The sequence below is a fragment of the Acanthopagrus latus genome, chromosome 15 (genome assembly GCF_904848185.1).
Source record: "Acanthopagrus latus isolate v.2019 chromosome 15, fAcaLat1.1, whole genome shotgun sequence".
NCBI lineage: Eukaryota > Metazoa > Chordata > Actinopteri > Spariformes > Sparidae > Acanthopagrus > Acanthopagrus latus.
Window position 1 is genome coordinate 16,246,366 of NC_051053.1, and position 22,301 is coordinate 16,268,666.

The 22,301-nt window shown below is 41.1% G+C and overlaps 2 protein-coding genes across 6 annotated transcripts; one reads left to right on the forward strand and one right to left on the reverse strand.

The window, feature by feature from the left end:
* Positions 1-2: 2 nt before the first annotated feature.
* On the reverse strand, positions 3-3,948 carry haao (3-hydroxyanthranilate 3,4-dioxygenase). The gene is made up of 10 exons (XM_037123239.1): positions 3,771-3,948; positions 3,473-3,551; positions 2,713-2,796; positions 2,401-2,507; positions 1,585-1,674; positions 1,445-1,488; positions 1,207-1,352; positions 696-764; positions 468-550; positions 3-332 (listed from the first exon to the last, which is right to left on the reverse strand). The coding sequence occupies exons 1-10, from the start codon at positions 3,857-3,859 to the stop codon at positions 260-262; spliced, it is 864 nt and encodes a 287-aa protein (XP_036979134.1). The 5' UTR covers positions 3,860-3,948; the 3' UTR covers positions 3-259.
* Positions 3,949-6,601: 2,653 nt separating this feature from the next.
* papolg (poly(A) polymerase gamma) lies at positions 6,602-21,537 on the forward strand. 5 transcript variants are annotated; one of them, XM_037123234.1, is made up of 24 exons: positions 6,602-7,042; positions 7,824-7,982; positions 8,144-8,210; positions 8,327-8,408; positions 9,617-9,726; positions 10,695-10,748; positions 11,325-11,436; positions 11,674-11,763; positions 12,009-12,147; positions 12,285-12,357; positions 14,305-14,425; positions 14,668-14,752; positions 15,146-15,199; positions 15,439-15,558; positions 15,903-16,012; positions 16,596-16,717; positions 16,825-16,982; positions 17,178-17,278; positions 17,526-17,728; positions 17,849-17,926; positions 18,020-18,079; positions 18,186-18,289; positions 18,405-18,505; positions 19,236-21,537. In XM_037123234.1, exons 1-24 carry the CDS (start codon positions 7,026-7,028, stop codon positions 19,409-19,411), a joined length of 2,496 nt encoding a protein of 831 aa, XP_036979129.1. In that variant the 5' UTR covers positions 6,602-7,025; the 3' UTR covers positions 19,412-21,537. The 5 variants fall into 5 exon arrangements, 4 of the variants coding, with proteins under 4 accessions (XP_036979129.1, XP_036979132.1, XP_036979131.1 ...); XM_037123237.1 differs by lacking the exons at positions 14,305-14,425; positions 14,668-14,752; positions 15,146-15,199; ... (9 more) ...; positions 18,405-18,505; positions 19,236-21,537 and adding exons at positions 12,439-12,471; positions 12,604-13,080 and having other exon boundaries at positions 6,603-7,042; XM_037123236.1 differs by lacking the exons at positions 14,305-14,425; positions 14,668-14,752; positions 15,146-15,199; ... (9 more) ...; positions 18,405-18,505; positions 19,236-21,537 and adding exons at positions 12,439-12,471; positions 12,607-13,080 and having other exon boundaries at positions 6,604-7,042.
* Positions 21,538-22,301: the final 764 nt, after the last annotated feature.

Consider the following 22,301-nt stretch of genomic DNA (forward strand, 5'->3'; position numbering starts at 1 on the left):
TGTTATCGCGAATATTTAAGTATTTACTTCATTTCTCTCATAGGTTAAAGACATGGTGAATTAAAGGCACTTAATGCATAAAGAGCTTTTGACCTTTTATGCTCACACAGACACAGTGTCTTGTCCAAGGACATTACATTACATTACATTACTGTTACTACATTTCTCTACCTCCTTTTTTAATTTCTACACACTGAGTCCTCCTCCCTGCCCGTAATGAATACTGCATATTTAACGTGTGTGACTTGGCACATGACGCTCAGGGTCTCATCCTCTCAGGGTTTTGGACCACAGCGAGGGCAACAGTCCCATCGTCTCTCTGCCACTGGTATCTAAAGAGGGAAAAGAAGCTGTTTTAGAAATCTTGTCATTGCTGCCAAATGACATCCACTAAAACCATTTTTGCAACACTTCTTATGACATCATATTTATGCTGACCGGAGGTGTTATACTGAAAATGAACTCACTGGGACTGTTCTGGAATTAGCAAGCTGTCTCCTGCAGAGAGAGTGAACTCCTGCTGATTCATAGTTACTCTGGAGGAGCCCTCCTGAAAAGACAAGTCGGAGAGGAAAGATGATGGTTAGAAAAAAACAGACTTAAAGTTTGGTGATTATAAAGATAAAGGTAAGAACAGCAACAACTAAACAGCACTGATGGACTGGTTGGATATAGGAAGTATCTAGAGACCATACCATCTGCCAGATCCACACATCACTTTGCTGTACTGATGTCTCCATCTGTCCAGGTCCAAACAACATCACCTGTCACGGTAACAAGATGGAGTGTCAATGCATCTTCATCATATTTTTTTCTGGAGCACATCACATCTGCTCCTGTTGTCTCAATGTCAACTCTGTTTTTTTTCTTTTTTATTCTTCCTTGTTATTTCTCATTAGAGTTGTCTTTATTCAAATCAAGGGGACCTAAGATAAGAGGGTGTCAGTTTTTGCACAGATTGTTAAGTCCCTTGAGGCAAATTTGTCATTCTTGGCATTAGAAGTACAACTGAAAGTTAAAAATCTGGGAATGGCTGAATTTTTCATTTATGGGTGAACTGTTACTTTAACCAACAGTAGCCATAAAAGAGCTTTATGTGAACAAAACAAATTAGGCAATTGTATTATTTAAATCAGCAACTATCTGATCAAATACTAACTAATCAAGATTTAAATCTGAGTGAGACTTCACTCGCACTAACACTACCTCTGTCTCAAACTGAGCTCCGAACATGTCGATGGGCCCCCCGCTGGCCAGGGCCGGCTTCTGTTTGTTCATCCAGTCTTTGAAGGAGAAGGGGGACATCACGTTCATGGTGTTAAACTGGAACGGTGGGTCTCTGAAGACTTCACCTGTACGCCCCAAAGATAATCATGACACCGGTTAGAAACACCCAGGGAGTACATTTTTAGATCAGTCACGAGAAAGAAAAAAAAACACTCACCTGGATCTGGCTTTCCTGTCTTGCACTGCTTTGACGACATGAACCTGCAGATAAAGTCAACAACGAACTGTATCAGCACAGACAACATGATTCGATGGAGACTGTTTGTGAACATGCCTGCAATCGTGTGGATGTCTTACTCTTTGATTATTGGCACAAGTTGTGTTCCGAGGTCCTGGCAGTAAAACCACCTCTCGAACAGGACGTTAGTGGTGTTATCTACATAGTACCTGAAAGCACCAGCACACACTAACGTTAACACTGCTTGGAACTGTTTGTTTTATTACTTTCACATCGAATCTTATGGACTATTTGGACAGAGTGTACTTTGTGGATACAAAATAGGAAGTCTTTCTATTAGCCATCATAGTTTAGTGTACAGTTTTGCTCTCCACTGGTTTCATGAATTTCGTGTCAACTACCTTGTCACACTACCATCACATAGAGCATGTCATGGTTGCGTGCAGTGTGAAATCACATAAAGAGACACAGCAGGTTGGTTACCTGAAGACTGCTACGAAAATAAATGCAAATAGAGAGATGGAAAAGCAGCTGTGATACATAGCAGAGGTGTGTGAATGCAAGGTTAGAGTATCCATGGATTAGAGCTGTGTTCCAGTCTAATAATGTGGGCGATCAATCAATCAAAATGCTCTCTCATCTCAAAAGATATATTCATCTATGTAATCAGCTTTAGGCAATTATAAAAACTCAGATCTCATGTCCAGGTAACACCCACGCAGGTCATGGATTCATAGATGACGTTACCGTCATGCTAAGGCTGGTTATGTCACACAAACTATTTATCTAAGATTGTTGAGGTTTGAGAACAAAACACCTTTAGAGAAGAGAAGAGAAGAGAAGAGAAGAGAAGAGAAGAGAAGAGAAGAGAAGAGAAGAGAAGAGAAGAGAAGAGAAGAGAAGAGAAGAGACGAGAAGGAGATACTGCAGTTCACCTCAGGCAGTCAGTCTCGGTCAGCAGCCGTCTCCTCTCCACCACCAGTCCCACAGTGTTGGCCTGTCTCTGGGGGGAGTGGGGGATCCGAGCTGGCAGCAGGAACATCTGCAAGTGGGGACGAAATGAATGACAAAGTACTGAGTGTTGCATATGTTATTTTCATCCTAAACCACTGGAAGAGGCACTGACAGAGTGAACTGTGCTCCTCTCAGCTGGACCCCATATAGAGTTATGATATATTATAAATGACTCACTGTGCAGAATATACAACTATTCCAAAACAAAAAGTATATTAAAGCACAGAGCTCACCTCTCCCTCCTTGATGTGCACATCCTTGTGTTTGCCATTTTCAATCACCTTCAGACACATGTCCCCCTTCAGCTGGTAGAACAACTATTTAAAACAGAGTGGAAGACAGAAGGAGAAATATCATTAAAGTAAAGGGGAACTATGCTGACTTTACATATTTTAAGTGTCTGAAGTCTTTTGTTGGAGCCTTGTGATGTCCGATATATGGAAACATAACGGGGGTCTTGAGCATTGACCGTCTTTGTGAAAAATGTATTTTCATTTGTTTGTCTCATGTCCCATCTGCTAATGTGGCCCTCGATGTTAGCAGTTGGGACCTGAGCCAATGATTTATGACTTATACCTCAGCCGACCAACCAGGTGGCAATTGGGATGTCTGGGTTTCAGTTTTGGGAAGTTGCCCTGTTGTCCATCTTTGGATAGTCAGTGAGGTGGAGTTGAAAAACAGGGAGCTTCCCAGACCTCTGTAGCTCATCTCCAGGAATGTTACCCAACATCAGTATCACTACTGAGTAACAGCTTGTGAAATGTGGCATGGGGCTGTCAGCTGACCACGCTTTATACACTGTTCATACACAGTTAACTTAACAGAAGTCGATCAGGAAACAATGCCAACTACAACAGCTTACAGGGAAAGCAAATACTGGCAGCCGGCCAAAATAGTTTCACCAAGTGTGGCAACTTTGTAGTTGGAGTTTGTCCTTGTTAGTCCAAGTGTGCATTAAATACTCTACTGTGGAAGTGAGTACTTCCCTCTTACCTCCTCCCCTTCCTCTATATGATAGTCCTTCCTGGTATTAGGACCACCAACGAACATGACAAGTAGCTGGGAAAAGTGCCTGAGAGAAAGACAACAGTGTTCTGAGGACGCTACTAGTTCTCCATTTTGAACTGCACATTTATTGTGGCTGACAGAGTTGTTGTAAAGTTACTAATTGTTCATCAGCATTTGGAATATATGAACAACAAAACAAGTTGTTGCGAAGATCCACTGTAGTTACACACAAATTTAACAACGAGGCTACTATCAAATAAAATGAAATAATAAAATTACTCACATGAGCTTGTTGCACACTGGTGGCAGAAAAGCATTCTGGTTCTCTGCAATCCAGTTTTCCACATTCACTTTAAAAGTTACGTTGCTCATCTTTGCAACTGACTGGCTGTTTTTGTTTGGCTGCAGTATGAAGCCTCTCCAGCCCGTCTGCTGGTTAGACCTGATTAAACAGTCTGACTGATACTGAAAGTCCAAAATACAGAAGTGGGAGGTGTTCCACTTCTGAGAAGGGTGAAAGGTTGATGTAATATGTAACACAGTGTTATCCTGCAGTGACTCTCTGTCCTTTGGAACGCTCACGAAGTGAAGTTTATTAATGAAAGAATGAACAGACTGAACACAGTTACATGCTGTTTTACTTTGTCTGTATGAGGTGGACCCTGCCAGCCTTCTAGCTTCAAACAGTGTTCTGTTGACTGTATTTTCCTCGGAGAGCAGCTTCTTTATTCAGTTATTAAGATAAATACTTCTGAGATTGTATTCTTATACATCTTCAAAACTATCCAGTGCCCCTTTTAAAGAGCAATAGAACAAACTAAGAAGACAGGTTTGACACAGAAGGTCAGATATCTTTTGAGGTAAATACAAAGAGCACAGCAAATTGAAATGAATGAAAGATTTGGTTGTTGAGCAGAGAATATGCTCACAAATTAAAACCAAATTTCCCTTATATGCATTAAACAACTGCAGGTTATAGTAGTTTTATAGTCATAACTACACTCCTCTACCTGCAATATGATTTAAAACAATTTAATACTTAATTTGTCTGTATTCACTAACATAGGCTACCTACTGTTACAATGGCACGTCTGCATTGTGCCATTTTAAACGTCTTTTACGTCATGTTTGCGGTGTCGTGGTTGTAGGACTGTAACCAACTGATTATCATTCACTTGTTCAGTCTGAAGTCGATCACAGTTGATGATCCACACAGATTATGTCCGGTTGTTTTAACATCAGGTGTAAGCATTTAATCTGTCCACCAGATGTAGCTGTTTGACCTGGGGGGGGATTCAAAAAAAGCTGGGGGTTCTCTGAGGACCTGCAGGCCAAGCAGGGTCTTTCTGCTACATGAAACCTCCAAAGAAACACTTTTAGACAATGTGAAGTCAAAAAGTTGAAATGTTTATCAGTTGTCAGGAAACGTTAAACACTGGGAGCTTCGTTAGGGCAATAAAACCTGTTTATAAGCACAAGTTTTGATATTACGCTTCTATTTGACAGAGATATTGCAGATTTTTCAGGTAAATAGCAAAAATATTCACCTGTTTTATGTACCTGAACACCCTGTGATTAACAGAGTTGGGCTGCTAATAAGAACATAAGAATCGTTTATGCATTGTTGTGATGCATTTGTCAGTTTTTCTCCTGTTTGGCTGCAAACCAGCAGCTGCCTTGAAGTTGGGTGTCTATTGATATGACACAGATCGTGTTTCCTGGTAAACTTTCCTGGGCGCTCAATGAGGGAAGTTTTGTTACATGCTGTGACAAGAATGAACTTCAGACCAACCAAGACGGCTACCAGCAGATGATGAGAGGATAAGAGGGAAGATGGCCAACAGTGGGTCTATCATATTTCACAATCGTATCTGTTACCTGTTGTCATATCAGTATTAGTCCCACATCATTTATTCATAAATGGGACATTCCAATGCCAAAGCACCCACCAGAACTTTTCCCATTTCATGTCATGGAATCTCTTGAAAAAATTCACATTGAGACTTCTGTTAAATTCATGAGACCTTGCAAAATCCTTTAGTTGTACTCCAAATACTTTTAAAGCTAAGTATGTGGAGGAAATTTCAGCCCTTGATGCTGGTGATCATGGACAAAGCCTCTCACCCCCTCCACAATCTATCTATCTTTTCATTGTTCTTTTCTTTAGTCATCCTGCGATCCTGTATTAGTTATGATGCATTTGCAACATGCCTATATTGTTGTTATATCCCCTACAAAGACGGATGTAGTGGGGGATAAATGTTCCTTAACGCAGTTCAGCCCACAGATATCTTGTCTAGCTATGTCTGACCCCATTTCCCCAAAAAGTTGGCACACTGAGTTAAACGTAAATAGAAACAGAATGTAATGTTTTGCAATAACTTTCCAACTTAGCTTCAGTTCAGTTTAATTGTTATGAGTGCCAAGTGAGAAGAACCACAGTGTCCACAACTTCTTTAGAACCTGGGCAGTATAAGGTCACATCACCCACATTCCAAAAAAATATATGTTTTAACTTCCTTATAGTGTCTGTCTGTCTGTCTGTTTTCCGTAAGTTTCAAGTAAATATAAAACAATACTTTCTGGGAAAACGTACGGTCAATAATAAATAATAAAGTGAGATTCCAAGTCCAACGTAGGCTGTTATCTGTGAGGACTGGTTGTCGCGCCCCCTGCTGGACACAGACATGCACAGCAATAGTGAACACAACACGGCATTTTACTTTTTAATCATGCATCTTTTATTCGGCATTATAAAAAATACAAAGCAGCATAAATTAATGTGTTTGTTCTTATGTGTTATTTTACATCCCCAAATACAGTAGGTTTCTGTAATTCAACTGAAGCTGTCTATTTTATGAACACTTTAACAAATATATATGTTACAGAAAATAATACGTTTTACATGTAAATAGCCACCTTTAACGATAGGCTTAACAATTCAGCTGGTTCTGGGATCATCGCAAGCAAACGAACATAAGTGATATCGGCTTACGTGAATTTGGCCGAACTGCCCTGTCATTAAAGTATTACACTTCAGTCTTTGTAACACCTCATTTATCTAAATATCCAGTCTCGGCTTCACTCCACCTCGTGCGACAGGCGCTGGTACAAGTTAGACAGTGTCGCGGCCGTGGTCACGTGACTCGTGGCCTCGGAGGTGCGTGCCTGCCTGCCGACGATGGTTGCTCAGCGTGCTGCACGCAGACGTTGTCCCGACAAAACGCCTTTACATTTGTAGTTTTGAATATTAAGAAAAGGCCCGGCAGCAAATCAAACGCGCGTTTAGCTGCTAGCGTCCAAAAATATCCGCTGCGTTTTTGTAAAACGAGTTAGATATGACTTTTCTCTCAGGATTACGAGCCGATACGTGATCTTATAAGAAGTGATTCCGGTTCAGTGGGGAGGTTTGAACTGCTCTCCGAAAAGTGACCATTGTTGTAATCAGGTCGAGGCTGTTATCATTTCCACTTGCCGACTTTGTTAGTTTTTTACGGATTCACGGCGGAAAAAAGCAGTGCGAGCTTTTTGCATTGTCATGAAAGAAATGTCAAGGTAAGTCATGCATGTGCCACAATCTCCATTTACGACGATTTTGATCCGCGTTTGAGAGAGTCCTGAAGAATAGGCTAAATGCTAACGTTAGCTAACTGTCACAACAACCAAACAAGGCCTGCAGCCAGCGTTTGGATGCTAACTTGCTTATTTGTTGTTAGGTAACTATGGTGCACGTATGTCCACAAAACGAACGAATTTCACTTATTGTTTGAGTTTGACAAGATATTAGCGCTCATATATGTCCAAGAGGAAAGCGAGCCAGTTCTTCCGTAGCTGCCAAATAACGTTTGCTAACTTGCTAAATTAGCCAATTTGTTAGCGCTTCCAACCTGTTTGTAGCCTCTCGGCTAATGTTCGTCCGCCGCCAGAGGTTGAATAGTAACACATTTCAAACACGTTTCGGCAATTTTTGGGAACATAGTTTTCTGATTTGGAATAACATACAACTGCGGCATTTATATCAAAATGGTTGATGAAATGGTGTGAAGGAAGCACATTGCTGTCAGAGTATGTAGCGCTAGCTAACCTGTGTTTACACACGGGTTCGCGGTCATAGTAAGGAGCGGTACAAACACTAGCAAAGAACAACACCTCTCACATTTCGGCTGATGACTGTCCTGGCCTTCGCTTGGTAGCTAAACAAATTGTCAGTTCACAGTCTTGTTCTTTATTTAAGACTGGGTTGGAGTAACGATGATATGAAAACATTAATATAGTGACGTGAAGTGTCGTTTTGTAGTAACCGCGAAGTGTCATTTCGTGTTTTGCCCCCTCTCAGCACCATGCCTGGTGGGCAGCAGCCTCAGAGACACTATGGCATCACCTCTGCTATCAGCCTCGCACCCCCACGAGAAATAGACCACCAGTACACCAAGAAGCTCTGTGATGCTATGAAGCCTTTTGGGGTGTTTGAAGATGAAGAGGAGTTGAACCATAGGTGAGCTACTAAATCTATATGTCTTTGTGCTTGAATGTACATATTTACAGCGACCTAGTCTATGTGTGGTGTATTTCTATTATTTTCTTTGCCATTGCATGCTCAGTTAAAGGGTGTGAATTGTGAATGAAGCACCTGCTGAAACCTGTATCTCCTTTCAGACTTGCTGTTCTTGGGAAGTTGAATAACTTTGTTAAAGAGTGGATTGCAGAGATCAGTGAGTTAAAGGTAGGTTCTGTTCTGTTGAATGCTGTCTAAATAAAAGCTGTGATTTATTATGCTGACATTAAAGATCATTGACCATAATACTGACTTTGCTTTCTGAATGTTCCTCTCCTCTACAGAACCTCCCACCATCAGCTATAAGCTGTGTTGGGGGCAAGATATTTACATTTGGGTCGTACCGACTTGGAGTGCACACAAAAGGTATGACTAGTTGATATTTTTGTATTGTGGTCTTTCATTCATTGCTGCCACATCATCAATTAAATCTCCATTTTTTTTGCTAGTTTTCTGACATCGTTAGATTTTAACATCCATGCTGTGTGATTTGCTGCATTGACTTTTGAAAAGGCGCTAAAAGCAAATTGAGGTAACAGAACATAAACTGTCACAAAGGACTCAGCCCTTTCTAAGCAGGCATGCGTCATTTTTGAAAGGCTCAGTTCACCCTGTCCGTGCTAAAGCACGAGGCTGGCATTGTCATATTCCTCTGCTATTGAGTTTTTATTGAAAAGACTAGTTTTGGGGTCTGAAAGCCAGCTAACCACAAGCTTACTATAGACTCAAAACATCAGACAAAAGTGCGATCAAAAGGTAAAAGGTCATTGGAAAAATATACACCTAAAACAGCAAAAGACAGTGCTATGTTTATATAATTTTAATACTCAAACCATATATTTTTTAACATTTATTTATAGCCTAACTATCTACTGGGACTGTTCAAGGCAGGGCCAGAATTTATCAGCGAGTCACAGAAAACAGTACTTAGATGTTGCAGCACTCCTCCTTAAGGACCTCACAGACGGCCAAGACTCAAACCATCGGCCAGCTGCCTTCATCCGGCCACTCAGTTGCCTCTCGTCTGACCCGCTTGGCAGAAAAGTTGCTCCACGGTAGCGTGTACGTTCTGCGTGAAATGCAATAAGCGGGTGGCACTACATGAAAACAGGAAAAGGCGGAACAGAGTGCGTAGAAAAACAAAGCGCACACAGTGTTCCGCCCCTTCCACACACTGCGCTGATTCGCTAGCACGCCGCCAGTCAGAATGGTCATACGTACCAATCAGAAAATCAAATGGCTCAGACTACTGACAGCCAACCTTCTCAGACTTCGCATGTTGAATCGGAGTAGACAACTTCCGCGCAGCTCCGAAAGCTTCCAACGCAGCTGAACACACCAAACATATTTGTTCCCGACATTGTCCCAGTCTCCTGAAATGCTTCAGATGTCCAACGGTTGGGCCAGTGTGTTCCTGCCTTTAGCTGCCCTCCTTGTTTATCTGCTGTGTTTTATCACATGGACTCTCTTTAGCCTTGAATGAGCTTTGTTTACTGTACTTAGTAGATTGTTATTGTAGTCACCAATTATTCAACCTACTGGGCAACACTGTTTGCACTTATTGTTTCTTCCAGGTGCTGATATTGATGCCTTATGTGTGGCTCCACGCCATGTAGAGAGAACTGACTTTTTCCAGTCTTTCTTTGAGAAATTGAAACAGCACGAAGAGATCAAAGACCTGAGGGTGAGTCTCTGGCATTTTGTCATTAAGGCTCAATGTGACATTCTTCTGGGACAAAAGTCAAAAACTTAGCATGTCATCTAAAGGGTAACCATCATGTTTGGCCATTTCCCAATGAAGGAAGCATCTGTTTCATCCCTTAACGTGTTGCTCTTTCCCCCTTTTCACTAAAAAGTCCTTTGATTGTACAGACTGAGTTTTCTACCCGTGTACATGAGTTTTCCTGTGGGAGAAATATGTAGGAGAGCTGAGTTCACTGTACTGTTGCTAACATTGGTATAGATTTCTGCATTACATCTTTACAGTTCACTTTTGCTAGTGAGATATAAGAAAGCACTTGCCGAGAGTGAGTAATAATGTAAGTCAGCAGATGAGCATGCCCTATGGTGCTGTTAGGTCTGCTGATAAACAGAATTAATTTCCCAAGGTGTGTGTATTTATAAACGCCAATAAGTGTGAACACCCCTTAGGTTTATGTTTGTTGTGACACTAAATTAGAATCATACCAAATCATCACATTACCTGCTATTTGTTGAAGTGTTTACACAGAGCTGATAAATGAATAAATACATTCTCATCTTGTTCTTATCCATAAATGCATAGTGTTGCGACTGAGTGCACTTTTACTGGTTGATCAGTGTTACTGAGAGTAGCCCTCTGTTTCTTGAATATTTGACAAGGACAATGCTAATTTAGTTGGATATTTATTCCCTGGTCCCTAAAGAGACCATAAGTGACTCACATTCCACACTGTTCTCATGTTTTCTGAATTTGAACCAACTCTCACCTACAGCTGTTATCAGCTGTCTCCAAACACAACACTCTAAGTCTATGGAATGTTATATTGTGGATAATCTGTGTTTATGTCCTTGATATTCACATGTTGTCCATTTGAGGTTACATTTAGTCTTTGATAAAGTCGCTATGTCTATATTTTGTTGGTGATATCGTCCTTTTGGTGCTTTTTCAAGGCTGTCGAAGACGCTTTTGTGCCAGTGATAAAATTCAAATTTGACGGAATAGAGGTAAGAGTTTGACTTTGTGTTGCCTTCATTTAGTGGTATTGGTTAACAAAATACACACCTCAGAAATAAAATTTTGACAAATCTTGTTTAGGTAGTGTAAGGCACTGAAAGAACTGTGAGGTTACTTCCCCTCAGATGTACTAGTATGCTACTATACATGTGCCAAGGATCATGGTTTTCTCGGATATGAAGCATATGACAGGCTGGTGGTCCAGTTAATAGAGCAGAGAAGGTTGTACAGAATAAAGTGACCGAGCTGAATATTGACATAACCACTGTTCCAGTTTCTGCTTGAATTTAAAACCTCTGTACATGATGTAGTTTGCTTTTGAAGTACTTTGCCTCAATGACATTTCTAAAGAAAAACTTAGACTGAACCATCTAATAGTATGACCTAAGTGTGCTACACTGCTTTGTCCATATCTGCCTAATTATGACGTTCTGTTGTGCATATTTTTATCTGTATCAACAACCACTAAGTCCAATTGAGCTGAACAGGGCAGGTTGTTAATGAGGACCAGTTTATTCTCTGTTTCATCACTACTTGATTTTTTTTTTGTGTCTCTGTCGGAGTAGATTGACCTGCTTTTTGCCAGACTGGCCTTACAGTCCATCCCAGACAACCTGGACCTGAGGGGAGACTCCATCCTGAGAAACTTGGACATTCGATGTATCCGCAGCCTTAATGGTACGCTCCATTTCTTGTCGGGTTACATACATACAGTGTACAGGAGCAATACATAATACGATTATAGTACTTGCCTTGGCAGCAGCTAGTTGTGACAGGTATACCATTTATCTATCTAAACAACAGAAGTCTTTTTTTCAACTGAATCCAGTTTTACTCAGAATTTACACCATAATTGTGAGAGCATTGATCCTGTCACAGTTTTTTTTATATATTTCTGATGTGTTTTTCTTACAGGCTGTCGAGTGACAGATGAAATTTTATACCTGGTGCCAAACAAAGAAAACTTCAGGCTGACATTAAGAGCCATCAAACTGTGGGCAAAACGTAAGTCGACTCAGATGTTTGTCATTTACATTCTGTATGTCTGCTTTTATTGCATCCATGAGTCTTGTTTAGCAGTTATAGCAAATATGTTAAAGGTCTAAAAGAATGAGTGTCAAATTTGTGAGTAGAGTTAATGATATTCACCTGCTACAGATGTGGTACCAGTTTAGAGTTTAGTGTTTACTTCACAAACCAGCACTGGGCTCTTTTGGTCTGCCTGATTGTAATGCGTCCTCCACCTGCAGGACGTGGGATCTACTCCAACATGCTGGGGTTCCTGGGTGGAGTGTCATGGGCCATGCTGGTGGCCAGGACCTGCCAGCTCTACCCAAATGCTGTGGCTGCTACGCTGGTCCACAAGTTCTTCCTGGTGTTTTCTAAATGGTGAGAATGCAGCTCATGCAGTTAGAACTTCATATTTCTCCTGCTCCACTTGGTGGCAGTATGTCACAGCTTTGTGCAATGTCAGTTCTGTTTCAGTATTCACACATTGTACTACATTAGTCATTTCTGTTCTGCAGGGAGTGGCCAAATCCTGTGCTTTTGAAACAGCCTGAGGACAGTAATCTGAACCTACCTGTGTGGGATCCTAGAGTGAGTATGAAACCAGAGTTTTATCTCTGCATGTTTTAAAATGTGGTTATGCCTCCGTTTTCTATTATTGTACACAAACAGGGAACACTATCCGAATAGAGGGAATCTGCTGAGGTATGAAAAGTTTATTGGTGTTTTTAAACTTGGCTCAACAGATGGAGTATAGGTACATTTGTTTTCTGATATTTCATGTTTCCTCATTCCTCTGTCCTCATGTGACCTGGAATTTGATCGCGTCCCCTATATGAGTTCCAATCCCCTTAACTCTGCTCGGAGGAGTCTTCCCAGAGCAGCTTGGAGCAAGGAAGACTTCCTACGGGGACGTCTTTTTTTTTTGTTAGACAGACACATCCCTACAATAAAATGCATTCAATTTCATTACAGATCTGACATTTGTGTTTTAAATTGAATGTGCGCACTACTTTGTGTACAGATAAATAAAAGTACGGTGTGCAGTGCAGTAAATATTTGTTAAGGAAGCCTGTTAGACACTCTTCCTTTTTGGCTATCCATTTTGAATGACTTGCCGAGGGCTTTGTTATATATGTTTTGACTAAAAATTTGTTTTGATTGTCTTTCATAATTATATCTTATTAAATCTATTATACAATCTACTTCTCCCAAACTAATTGGTCTTAAGCTTTCCTTGAAAACCTTCTAGCTGTTGTAAGTGCTGTGTCATGTTTGCAGTGTCCTTTCAGAAATAAACACATTTTATTTATCTATTGGTGTCGTTTCCGTTCAGTCACAGTACTGTCAACAATCACCATGCAGTTTGAATAGAACTTTATTAATTCCTACTACTTTTAGGAAATTCTATTTACTATGATAAATGCTCATCAGAATCTGGACTATTAGAACAATTTCAAACAAAACTGTTTCTGTGTCTGCTGGCAGAAATGGTCAAAAGTCATTTCTCCAACAGCTCTTCACAAACTATGTATATTTACACTCGATGGCTCTTGTTGGTAAGAGGGCTCCTCTGTCCACAAGTCAAAATGCAGGATTTTTGTTTGTCAGTATCGAGGCTTAATGTACAGTGTAATATTTTAAAAGATATCTTGTCATGTATGAGGACATCAAAATGAAATGGCTACAATTTTTGGTAAGGATGATTGTGACTTGCCAGCCTTTTTTACACCAAGGCTTGACATATAATGCAGCTGCGCCTACATATAATGTGAAGTTTTGCATACTCAGGAAGCATTTTTTAAACAAGTGAACAACATGGAAATAAGAATGATTTAGTATCCTTGTTGTAGGGCGTACGATCTTCTGTTTAACAAGTAATAAAGCTCCCAGAAGTTCTGTTTCCCACGTCTCCAGATATTTTCAGCTGTTTTTCTTTTGCTTTTTAAATCTAAATCAGTTGTGGGTCTCACACTTGACACATTATCAAAATGTCGCACTTCTGTCCTGCCAGCTCACTCTTTTAATGCAGTTGATTTGGTGCTGTTAATACCTCTGCTGCTGCCATCTACATACCTTTTTTTTTTTTTTTTTTAATATAGAATAGCGATGTAGAACAAAGGCACAGCACTCTCTGTGAAACGGCTATGTAAAAGGGGTTACTTTTTGGGTAGAATGTCCCATTCTCATTACATTAGTTACTTCTGCCGAAGCTCTGATAGGTGATCCAGCTGTGCAGTCTTCATCAGTAACTGACAAATCACATGACATTTGAAAGTGAAACGTGTCACATTTTCACAATATGTTTCCTTGAGGGAAATAATGCAAATCAGCGAAACGTGAAGGCGGATAAGTGTGTCGGGATGTACCCAGTGGATGTGTGTGCTGTTTTATGAGGCCTTTCGGTGTGTGTGTGTGTGTGTGTGTGTGTGTGTGATGTTGCCCTACTCTCAGTATGATGTGTGTGTGTGTGTGCGCTCACTTGGTAAAGTCTTATCTGCAGTGAAATCAGTCATGGTCCCTGTTCTGTTTTTTTAGGTCAACCCATCTGACAGATACCACCTGATGCCCATCATCACGCCGGCCTACCCCCAGCAGAACTCCACATACAATGTCTCCACATCAACACGAACCATCATGAGCGAAGAGTTCAAATATGGTATGACGGACTGCACGACTGAAGCAACACAACAAAAATGTCTGTTCGCCTGGTTTTTCAGGTTCCTAAAATGTCTGAACGGCATTGGTCACCGTACATTTCTCTTCCTCTGATTAACATTCTTATTGAGTCAATGGTAAAAATGATTCTGCACATTTAGTTTCCATTTTTCAAACTGTTCTTGGTTGATGATTTCATCCTGATTTTGTGTTAATCCTGATCCGTTTATGTGGTTTGAACAGGTCTCAGTGTCACAGATGAGATTCTTCAGGGAAAAGCAGAATGGCCCAAACTCTTTGAGCCACCCAACTTTTTCCAAAAGTACAAGTATGTGTTGCTTTCGTTATTATCACTGTTTCCTTACTTGGAACTAAAATTTCTTTGACATTTTACATGCAAGTTGTATGTGTTTGGTTTAATTGTTTGCTACACGTGTAAAAGGGAAAAACTCCAGGCATTGTTCGTAGTTCATATCAGGCTCAAGCCACCATCAGTTTGTGTGGCATTCACAGTTTTCTAAGGGGCATAGACTGTTTGTGCCGTTCAAACTAAAACTGGATGATGCAAGCCTTTTTCCCCAACCAACTTATTGTTTTCACTTTTTGGGTATGGGCAGATTTGACTCATCCTAGCTGTGGTCAGTAGTTTGGTCGACTCATTTTGTTTATGAAAGTTCCTCCCACACTTGTCTGATTTTGTTTTTTGTTTTTTTCGCTACAGGCATTACATCGTTCTGACTGCCAGTGCATCCACAGAAGAAAACCACTTAGAATGGTGAGTGTCAAAAGGTTAGATTTTCTTTTGGTCTGTAAGTTGAAATCAAACAAAACCACTTTCAGCCTTCATTGTGTTTAAACTAAACTTTTTTTGTGTTAAAGCATTTGAACTCAGCCATCTGACGGCTGCATACCTGACTTTTTGTTTTGTATTTCTGAACGTGTTTTTCACTAAAGGAAGTGAAGATAAGTTGTTACCAGCACCTCTGTGAATACATACTGATGTTTTCCCCTCAGGATCGGTCTGGTGGAGTCAAAAATTCGAGTTCTGGTGGGAAACCTGGAGAGGAATGAGTACATCACCTTGGCTCATGTCAACCCCCAGTCCTTCCCTGGCTCCAAAGAGAACCGCAGCGAGTGAGTTCTGTTTTATACGTACAGCTTTCTGAGGGAAAAGTAAAGCAAAGCAAATTCTGCTCGTCATCAAACCTTTTCATGGACTACTCGGCAACTTTTTTTTTGCTTGGAACAAGTTGCTTGTTGCACTGTGCTGAGTGCAAGTCTTTGAGTCATGGAATTCATAGTGGCCAGAGTTGTTAGGCAGACATGCAGCTTTTAGAGTACTGTGTAATTGTGTGTATTTCTTCCCTGTTGACATGCTCCAGCATCACAAACCTGCTCTGCAGTATCGTCTAAAGCAAGCATAAAATAAACACAAGCTAACTGTATCTTGTTTGGCTGTGTTTGTGTTTCTTTAACAGGAACGACTTTGTGTCAATGTGGTTTATTGGGATCATCTTCAAGAAAGTGGAGAATGCAGAAAGTGTGAACATTGACCTCACATACGACATCCAGTCCTTCACAGACACTGGTAGGTCCCGCCATATCTGTCTTTGTTGGTGGTCGTGGAGCAACCTCGTACTATTTCTTTTTTTGTACAGTTCAAATGTGTAACATGATTAGATAGTTTTGCTAATTAATGTGATCGTCACCCGTTCGTAATGACTGCAGTAAATTCAGCTGCTTGGTAGGGCTCACCGACATGCTTTAAAGCTTCTACTGTTCTATGACTATAATGGTGGCTGATGTCACTCCTACTGTTCTTGTCTCTGATTGACGTGCAATATAACTTCCGGCTCATATGAACATAAGAGAAAATACAATCTGTATAAGACACTTTTCTCTTGACTAATTGGAACAAATAAGCCGTAGTTATCTGGGTTCAAAGCAAACTTGTCTTTCTCTTAAACATGAGACAGAAAGAAAAGTCACTGCCTGGTCTAAAATTGCTAAAGAATATGTAATCATTACATTAGGAATATATTGCCCAAGCTTTGTTTGTGTTCATGCATCAAAATAGAGGAAATGCTCAGCAGTCACTTGTATGAAGAAGAAACATGTTTTTACACCCTTGATGGTAATGAGTAAACCTTAACATGACATGTTCTCTGCAGTGTACAGACAAGCTAACAACATCAACATGCTGAAGGACGGAATGAAGATCGAAGCAACACATGTGAAGAAAAAACAGCTGCATCAGTACCTTCCTCCTGAACTAGTGCAGAAGAAGAAGAGGGTGAGATGTTTTCTGTGCAGATTAGGTCTAAATCGTCTTTAGACATGTCATAGTTATCGTCTTAATATCGTTTCTCTTTGTCTGTTTTGTTTGTTTCTTTTGTGCAGAGCATAGCTGAGTTGAACCGTAGCTCTAACGGGGGGAGCTCCAAGAGGATCTCTCTGGACAGCAGTCATCTGGACAGCTCCAGAGACACAGACTCAGGGACTCCCTTTAGCTCCCCAGCCACCAAACCCTCTAAGCCTGTGTCCGACACTGATGACAGGTAAGATACACCTCCACACTTGTAGCGCAGTTAATCTTTGTTTCCACCTGATACAGTTTAGTGTTTTATTTTATTTTCATATCCACAGATGATTTTATCCATTCTACTTTGCCATATATTACTAACTACAATGACCAAGCTCAAATCCACCATATGATGCTGAATTAATGTTTTTTTCTTCTCTGTATTTTGCAGCGTCAGCCCTCCCAAGCAGCTTTTTGTTGAGGGCTCTCCAGCACCCAGTGTGGCACCAGCTGCTCAAGACCAGGGCATGTCCATCCCTGTCATTGGCGCAAGTGAGTCTTTTTTCTAGTTACTATTACACCGACTCATTTAAGTATGAAAGGGAAAAGTCACGGCCAGTAATTGTGTATTCAAAGTGATACAGACTAGTTGACAATCCCATTATCTAGTCACCGTATAGTTTATACACGATGAATGGCAACCAAAACTAGAGGACAATATTAAATACATTAAAAACATGTCCTTAAAGTGATACCATCCTGAACTAATTTCTTTGTCTGTCTCCTTTTCCTCATGAAGAGCCTCCAATAAAAACAAAGCCTCCTTCTCCACCAGCCAGCAGCTCCACCCCACCACTGCTGAGCGGGGACGTGATGCCTAATGCTGCCAGCAGCCCTAAAGAGGAGCCCAACGGTCTGGAGGACTCAGTCAATGGAGCTCCTGCCAAGAGACCACACTCGCCTACAGAAGAGGACCTGACCAAGAGGCTCAAAGAAACAGAGGTGAGGAAGGTGCTCTCAGGTCAGAGCAGGAGTTTAGATACCATGGATGTGTTTTTATATTAATTGCAGTTGACCTGTCACGCAAAGTGAAAGTTGTAACGTTGTACTTTTTTGCTGCAGGTGGTGCCCAATGATGACGCCACATTTAAAGAGCCATATCCACCATCTGACTTGAGCTCAGGAGAGGGACACAATACTGTAAGTGTTACTTACTGTCTGCTTCTAACAAACTATGTAGATCAAGACAAAACATAATGAGTGTTTTGGCTTTTTGTCCTTCTTCACTATTAGACCCCACTTTCTGGATCAAAGGCTAAGCCCATTCCAACCATTGATACCTCAAGAACACAGGTTGCATATTCTTTGTAAATCATCAGCTTTCTTTCATTCCTGGATTGTTGGTTAATAAATGTGGGGAATGTGCAGTGATCTATAATGTGGCTGTTTGATACTGCAGAGACTTCCCAGCATGGAGCTGCCAGACGCCTCCTCGCCTCTCCCGGCCAGCAACAGCTGTCGTGTCGTGAAAAATTCCATCAAACTGGCCCTCAACCGCCACAAGTGAGCTCAGACTGTTCTCCCAGCATTATCACAGCAACTGATACAGCTGGTGTTATTTGATCTGCTAATGTTTTAACTTTGTGTGTTGTGGCTTGTCTGTGTCTCTTTAATTTAGCATCACACCTCCCAAGCCCGCAGTGTTTGAGGGCACGCTCACCACTGACACTCCTGCTGCCAGTGAAGAAAAGGGCATGTCTATTCCTGTCATTGGCTCAAGTGAGTGTCACTCATATGCTTATCTTAGATTTTTCAAAACACAAAAACCTATTTAACTAAAACATAGATTGTGAAAATGGACAGATCCACCTATTAAACCTGCCTGCAAGGGGCTCATGTTATTAGTGTTATTAACACAGGATATTTACCCTCGGTTATGGACGTGGTGCTCAACTGGATAGCAGTGGCACTTGTGTGTACAGTGTTGAATACATAACTACATATACATAACTCGTATTTGAGCCTACGTAGATGGAAACATTTTACTACATATTGCTGGTGTTTCTATCTTTACTTCACTTAACAACAAGCACTGTTGTCATCTTTCATTGTGAAATGAAGCCACACTTTGGAATGTTTCTTCTCCACAATGACTTCTTCTTGTTTCAAGTTGACAGCATAGTTGCATGAGTTTCACTGTTTCGCAATGCGCAACCATCAGAAAAACCCACCAGCAGTCAATCGAAGGAATTGATGAGTTCTGAGGTATTCCAATGGATAGGACAAAAATGGCTCAAATTTGAATATGATGAAAACAAAAGATACGCTTTTCTCAAAAAACTAAATCATAAAATTAGATATGATTGATTGTTCCTAAGGGGAGAGTTGGCTTGGGCAATACTGGAGTATCCCATTTCAGTCAAGTTAAAAACAATGTGAAACTGACGACACAATACAGTGTAGACATATATATCTCTCTCACTGTTCTTGTCCTCTTCTTTCTTTGTAGAACATGTGGCAGCCAAACATGCGGTGCCCCCAGTGGGCAGCTCCATCCCCACATTAGTGAGCCGAGGACCTGACCCACTAAATGGAGCACCCTCCAAGAGACCCCACTCCCCCTCTCTGGACGAGCAGGCCAAGAGGCTGAAGGAGACAGAGAAGGCCAGAATCCACATAGCTTGAACTCACAACTATAGACTGGATTCATACACACAGAGGTGGGGCTTTGCAGTTAAGTCAAACACCGAGAAGTTGACTTCACACAGGGACAGGGAGTGTGTTCAGGTCAGTCCAGTGTGAAGCAGCAGGACGGACACCTCGCCTCAAATCTTCAAAGATTATAGATTTGCCAGTGGATAGGTGATTTGGTCAAACCAGATGTTGTCAGCTTCCTCTGTTAACGCTCACAGCTGGAGGGCATTTAACACAGCAGCCACAGAGATATCTGACACGAGAACTAAAGCGACAGTTTTTTACTTGTCTTCTCCCTCAATGTTTAAACGTGTCCACAGTACAGAAGGAAAAATGTGCTGTTTTTTTCTTTTCATTTTCCTTTTTTGTTCCAGTCAACATGTTTTAAAGCCCAGAACATTTATCGACGCCTGCTACACACACTTTGGGTGTATGCCGATTTATTTTCTTTTTTTTTCCTTCTTCTTTTCTTTTCCCAAACAGAAACCTGTACAGTAAATGTTGATGTACATAACTTTTTTGTCTTAAAAAAAGCAAAAGATCACTGTTAAGTCTTTTGACCATTCTATTGTAGTTTTATCTAAAAAGAAAAAAAAAGTTTAAAAAATTGTAATTTTTTGTTTTTTCTCTATTGCTTGTCCAAAAAAAATTGTCTCCAGCCCTGGATATTTTTTTGTAAACACTGTATAGGTTTGGATACAGTTGCAGGGAGGCTTTATTGAGGGTTTGCTTGGATGTAACAGAAATGACAACCACGACTCTTTGGACCACCACGACCACCCGAGGAGGGGCTCCAGGTTAGTATTGGACTTGCAGTGTGTAGGTGATCATAGACGCCCAGTGACATCAGTGCTTCTCAGGTGCCGGTAAGAGCAAAAATAATCATCCTTTACGACAACGGGAAACTTTATGCATTTTCTGGAATTTATGAAAATTGCTCTGAAGCATTTAATGTTAAGCTCTTACGTGGATTAGCACAGAACATCGGGAGACACATATCAAAACATGCTTCGCTAATCCTTCTGTCCGGTGTAGCTTCACACCTGTTGTTTGTCTTGGATTAAAAGAAAAGGTTGACAAGTTTTCTTACTCTTCATGGCGTGGTTGACCGTTAAAAAGTGAGTGCCAGACAGTTTAGACAGTCAGAAGAATGTGTGTGAATATCTGTTTTGTGTACGTACCTGTGATTCAAAGACTTTCGGACATTAAATGAACCCTCTCGTCCATCAGGAGGACTGAACAACAAAAAACAAAAACGGCTAGGGATACTGCTTGACCCCCACCCCCACCCACCCACCAGTTCACTGTGGTCTGTTTTGTTAGAGAGGCTCCTTCCCGATGAAGCCAGCTCCTGGATGTTTCTGTGTCCATGCTCATGAAAGGGTTTGTGGTGCTTGGTGAAAAAATGGTTCGAAGCTTTTTGATGAGAGGTGTGAGACTGTGTGAGTGTGTGTGAGACTGTGTCTGTGTGAGAGACTGTGTGTGAGCATGCATAGATGGTTGTGTTCATGTGGCGGAGAGAGACAGAATTCCCTTCATTTTGGGTGTTAACCCTCAGCGCCTCCTGTGGAGGTTCTTAAAAGGCATCTCCTGGGGCCACAGGTGGGGGGTCAGGAGACAACTTTTTTTTCCCGCCTCGGGCCCCAACCCTCAATCTTTATGGTCTGAAGCCGGGTGACTTTGTGTTTGATTTCAGCACAGAAGATACTATATGTACACAACAAAGTATAAAGTGATAGTGAGGAGGCGTCTCTGGAGCAGGTAGAGAGTTGGGACACAGGCTCTTTTCCAGCATCAGTTTCCCCAGCTAAATGTACAGAGAACAGTTTTTTCAAAAGGCATATTCGTCATTATTGGGGGTTTTCTTATCACTTTATTTATATTTGCATATTTGTACCATGTGATCTTTTTTTTAATAGCATTCATAGCAGGTAGGTCTCTTTTGAATGAAATCTGCACCACTCTGTTTCAGACAACTCATGTTTTGCTGTTTGGAAACATTTAACAAAACAGGTCATTTAGATGTTGGTTTCTAAATTGTATTGAAAGGGTATTTTTGTATGTGTTTATCACTTCCTTTAAATGAATCTGTACACCCATTAAACCCCTAAAAACTATGCTGTGTCTGTGTTCTTTGTAGTGTACATTGTGATATTTGTTGCAAACTCCCAACTTTTCATTTCAACAAAACTTTGAGTAGTTGCCTAGATGAGATGAGATGTGAAACGAAATGCACAAATTAAATGCTAGAGACGGCTGGTATGGTCATCAGTCTGAAGGCCAGAAGAATCCACCTACCTGCACCTTTTATGAAACTCACCAATTAAAATATGACACCTTAAAAACTGACTTACTGCAACCGGCTCCCAGCCAGGAAGAAACCTGTCCCTTAAAAAGGTTGTTGTATCAAGATTTTAAGTTGTTAGCGGTGCAACATGTAATAATTTTAGTTTAAAACATTCACAGATTAACTTACCAACAGAATGTGAAAAAATACCAACTTCCAGACTTCTGTGTGCTGTGTTGCACAGCTATCTACTGAAATTAGCATGCTAGGTAGCTAACTGGGGGCCCTCCAGCATCATAATGATACTCTGAGTAACTCAAGAGGCGGGAGTCCAGTGGAATGCGCTAGCGAAGGCCTCTGGAGGTGGACTGATGCCTGACCTCCCTCTTGTTCCTCTCCCACTTCATGCATCTCATGACCTCAGCATTTCCTGTCATTTGACTGGTCTCCACTGGTCTTGGTCCTGGTCCGGGCGGTGTTCAGGGGGGCTGCTGCTCTGGACCACTATCCCCTGCTGGGTCCCCCTGCATCTGTGGCTTGAAAATCCTCAGTGGTCCAAAGCTGCTGTGCTAGCAGTATAAACAACAAACCTGA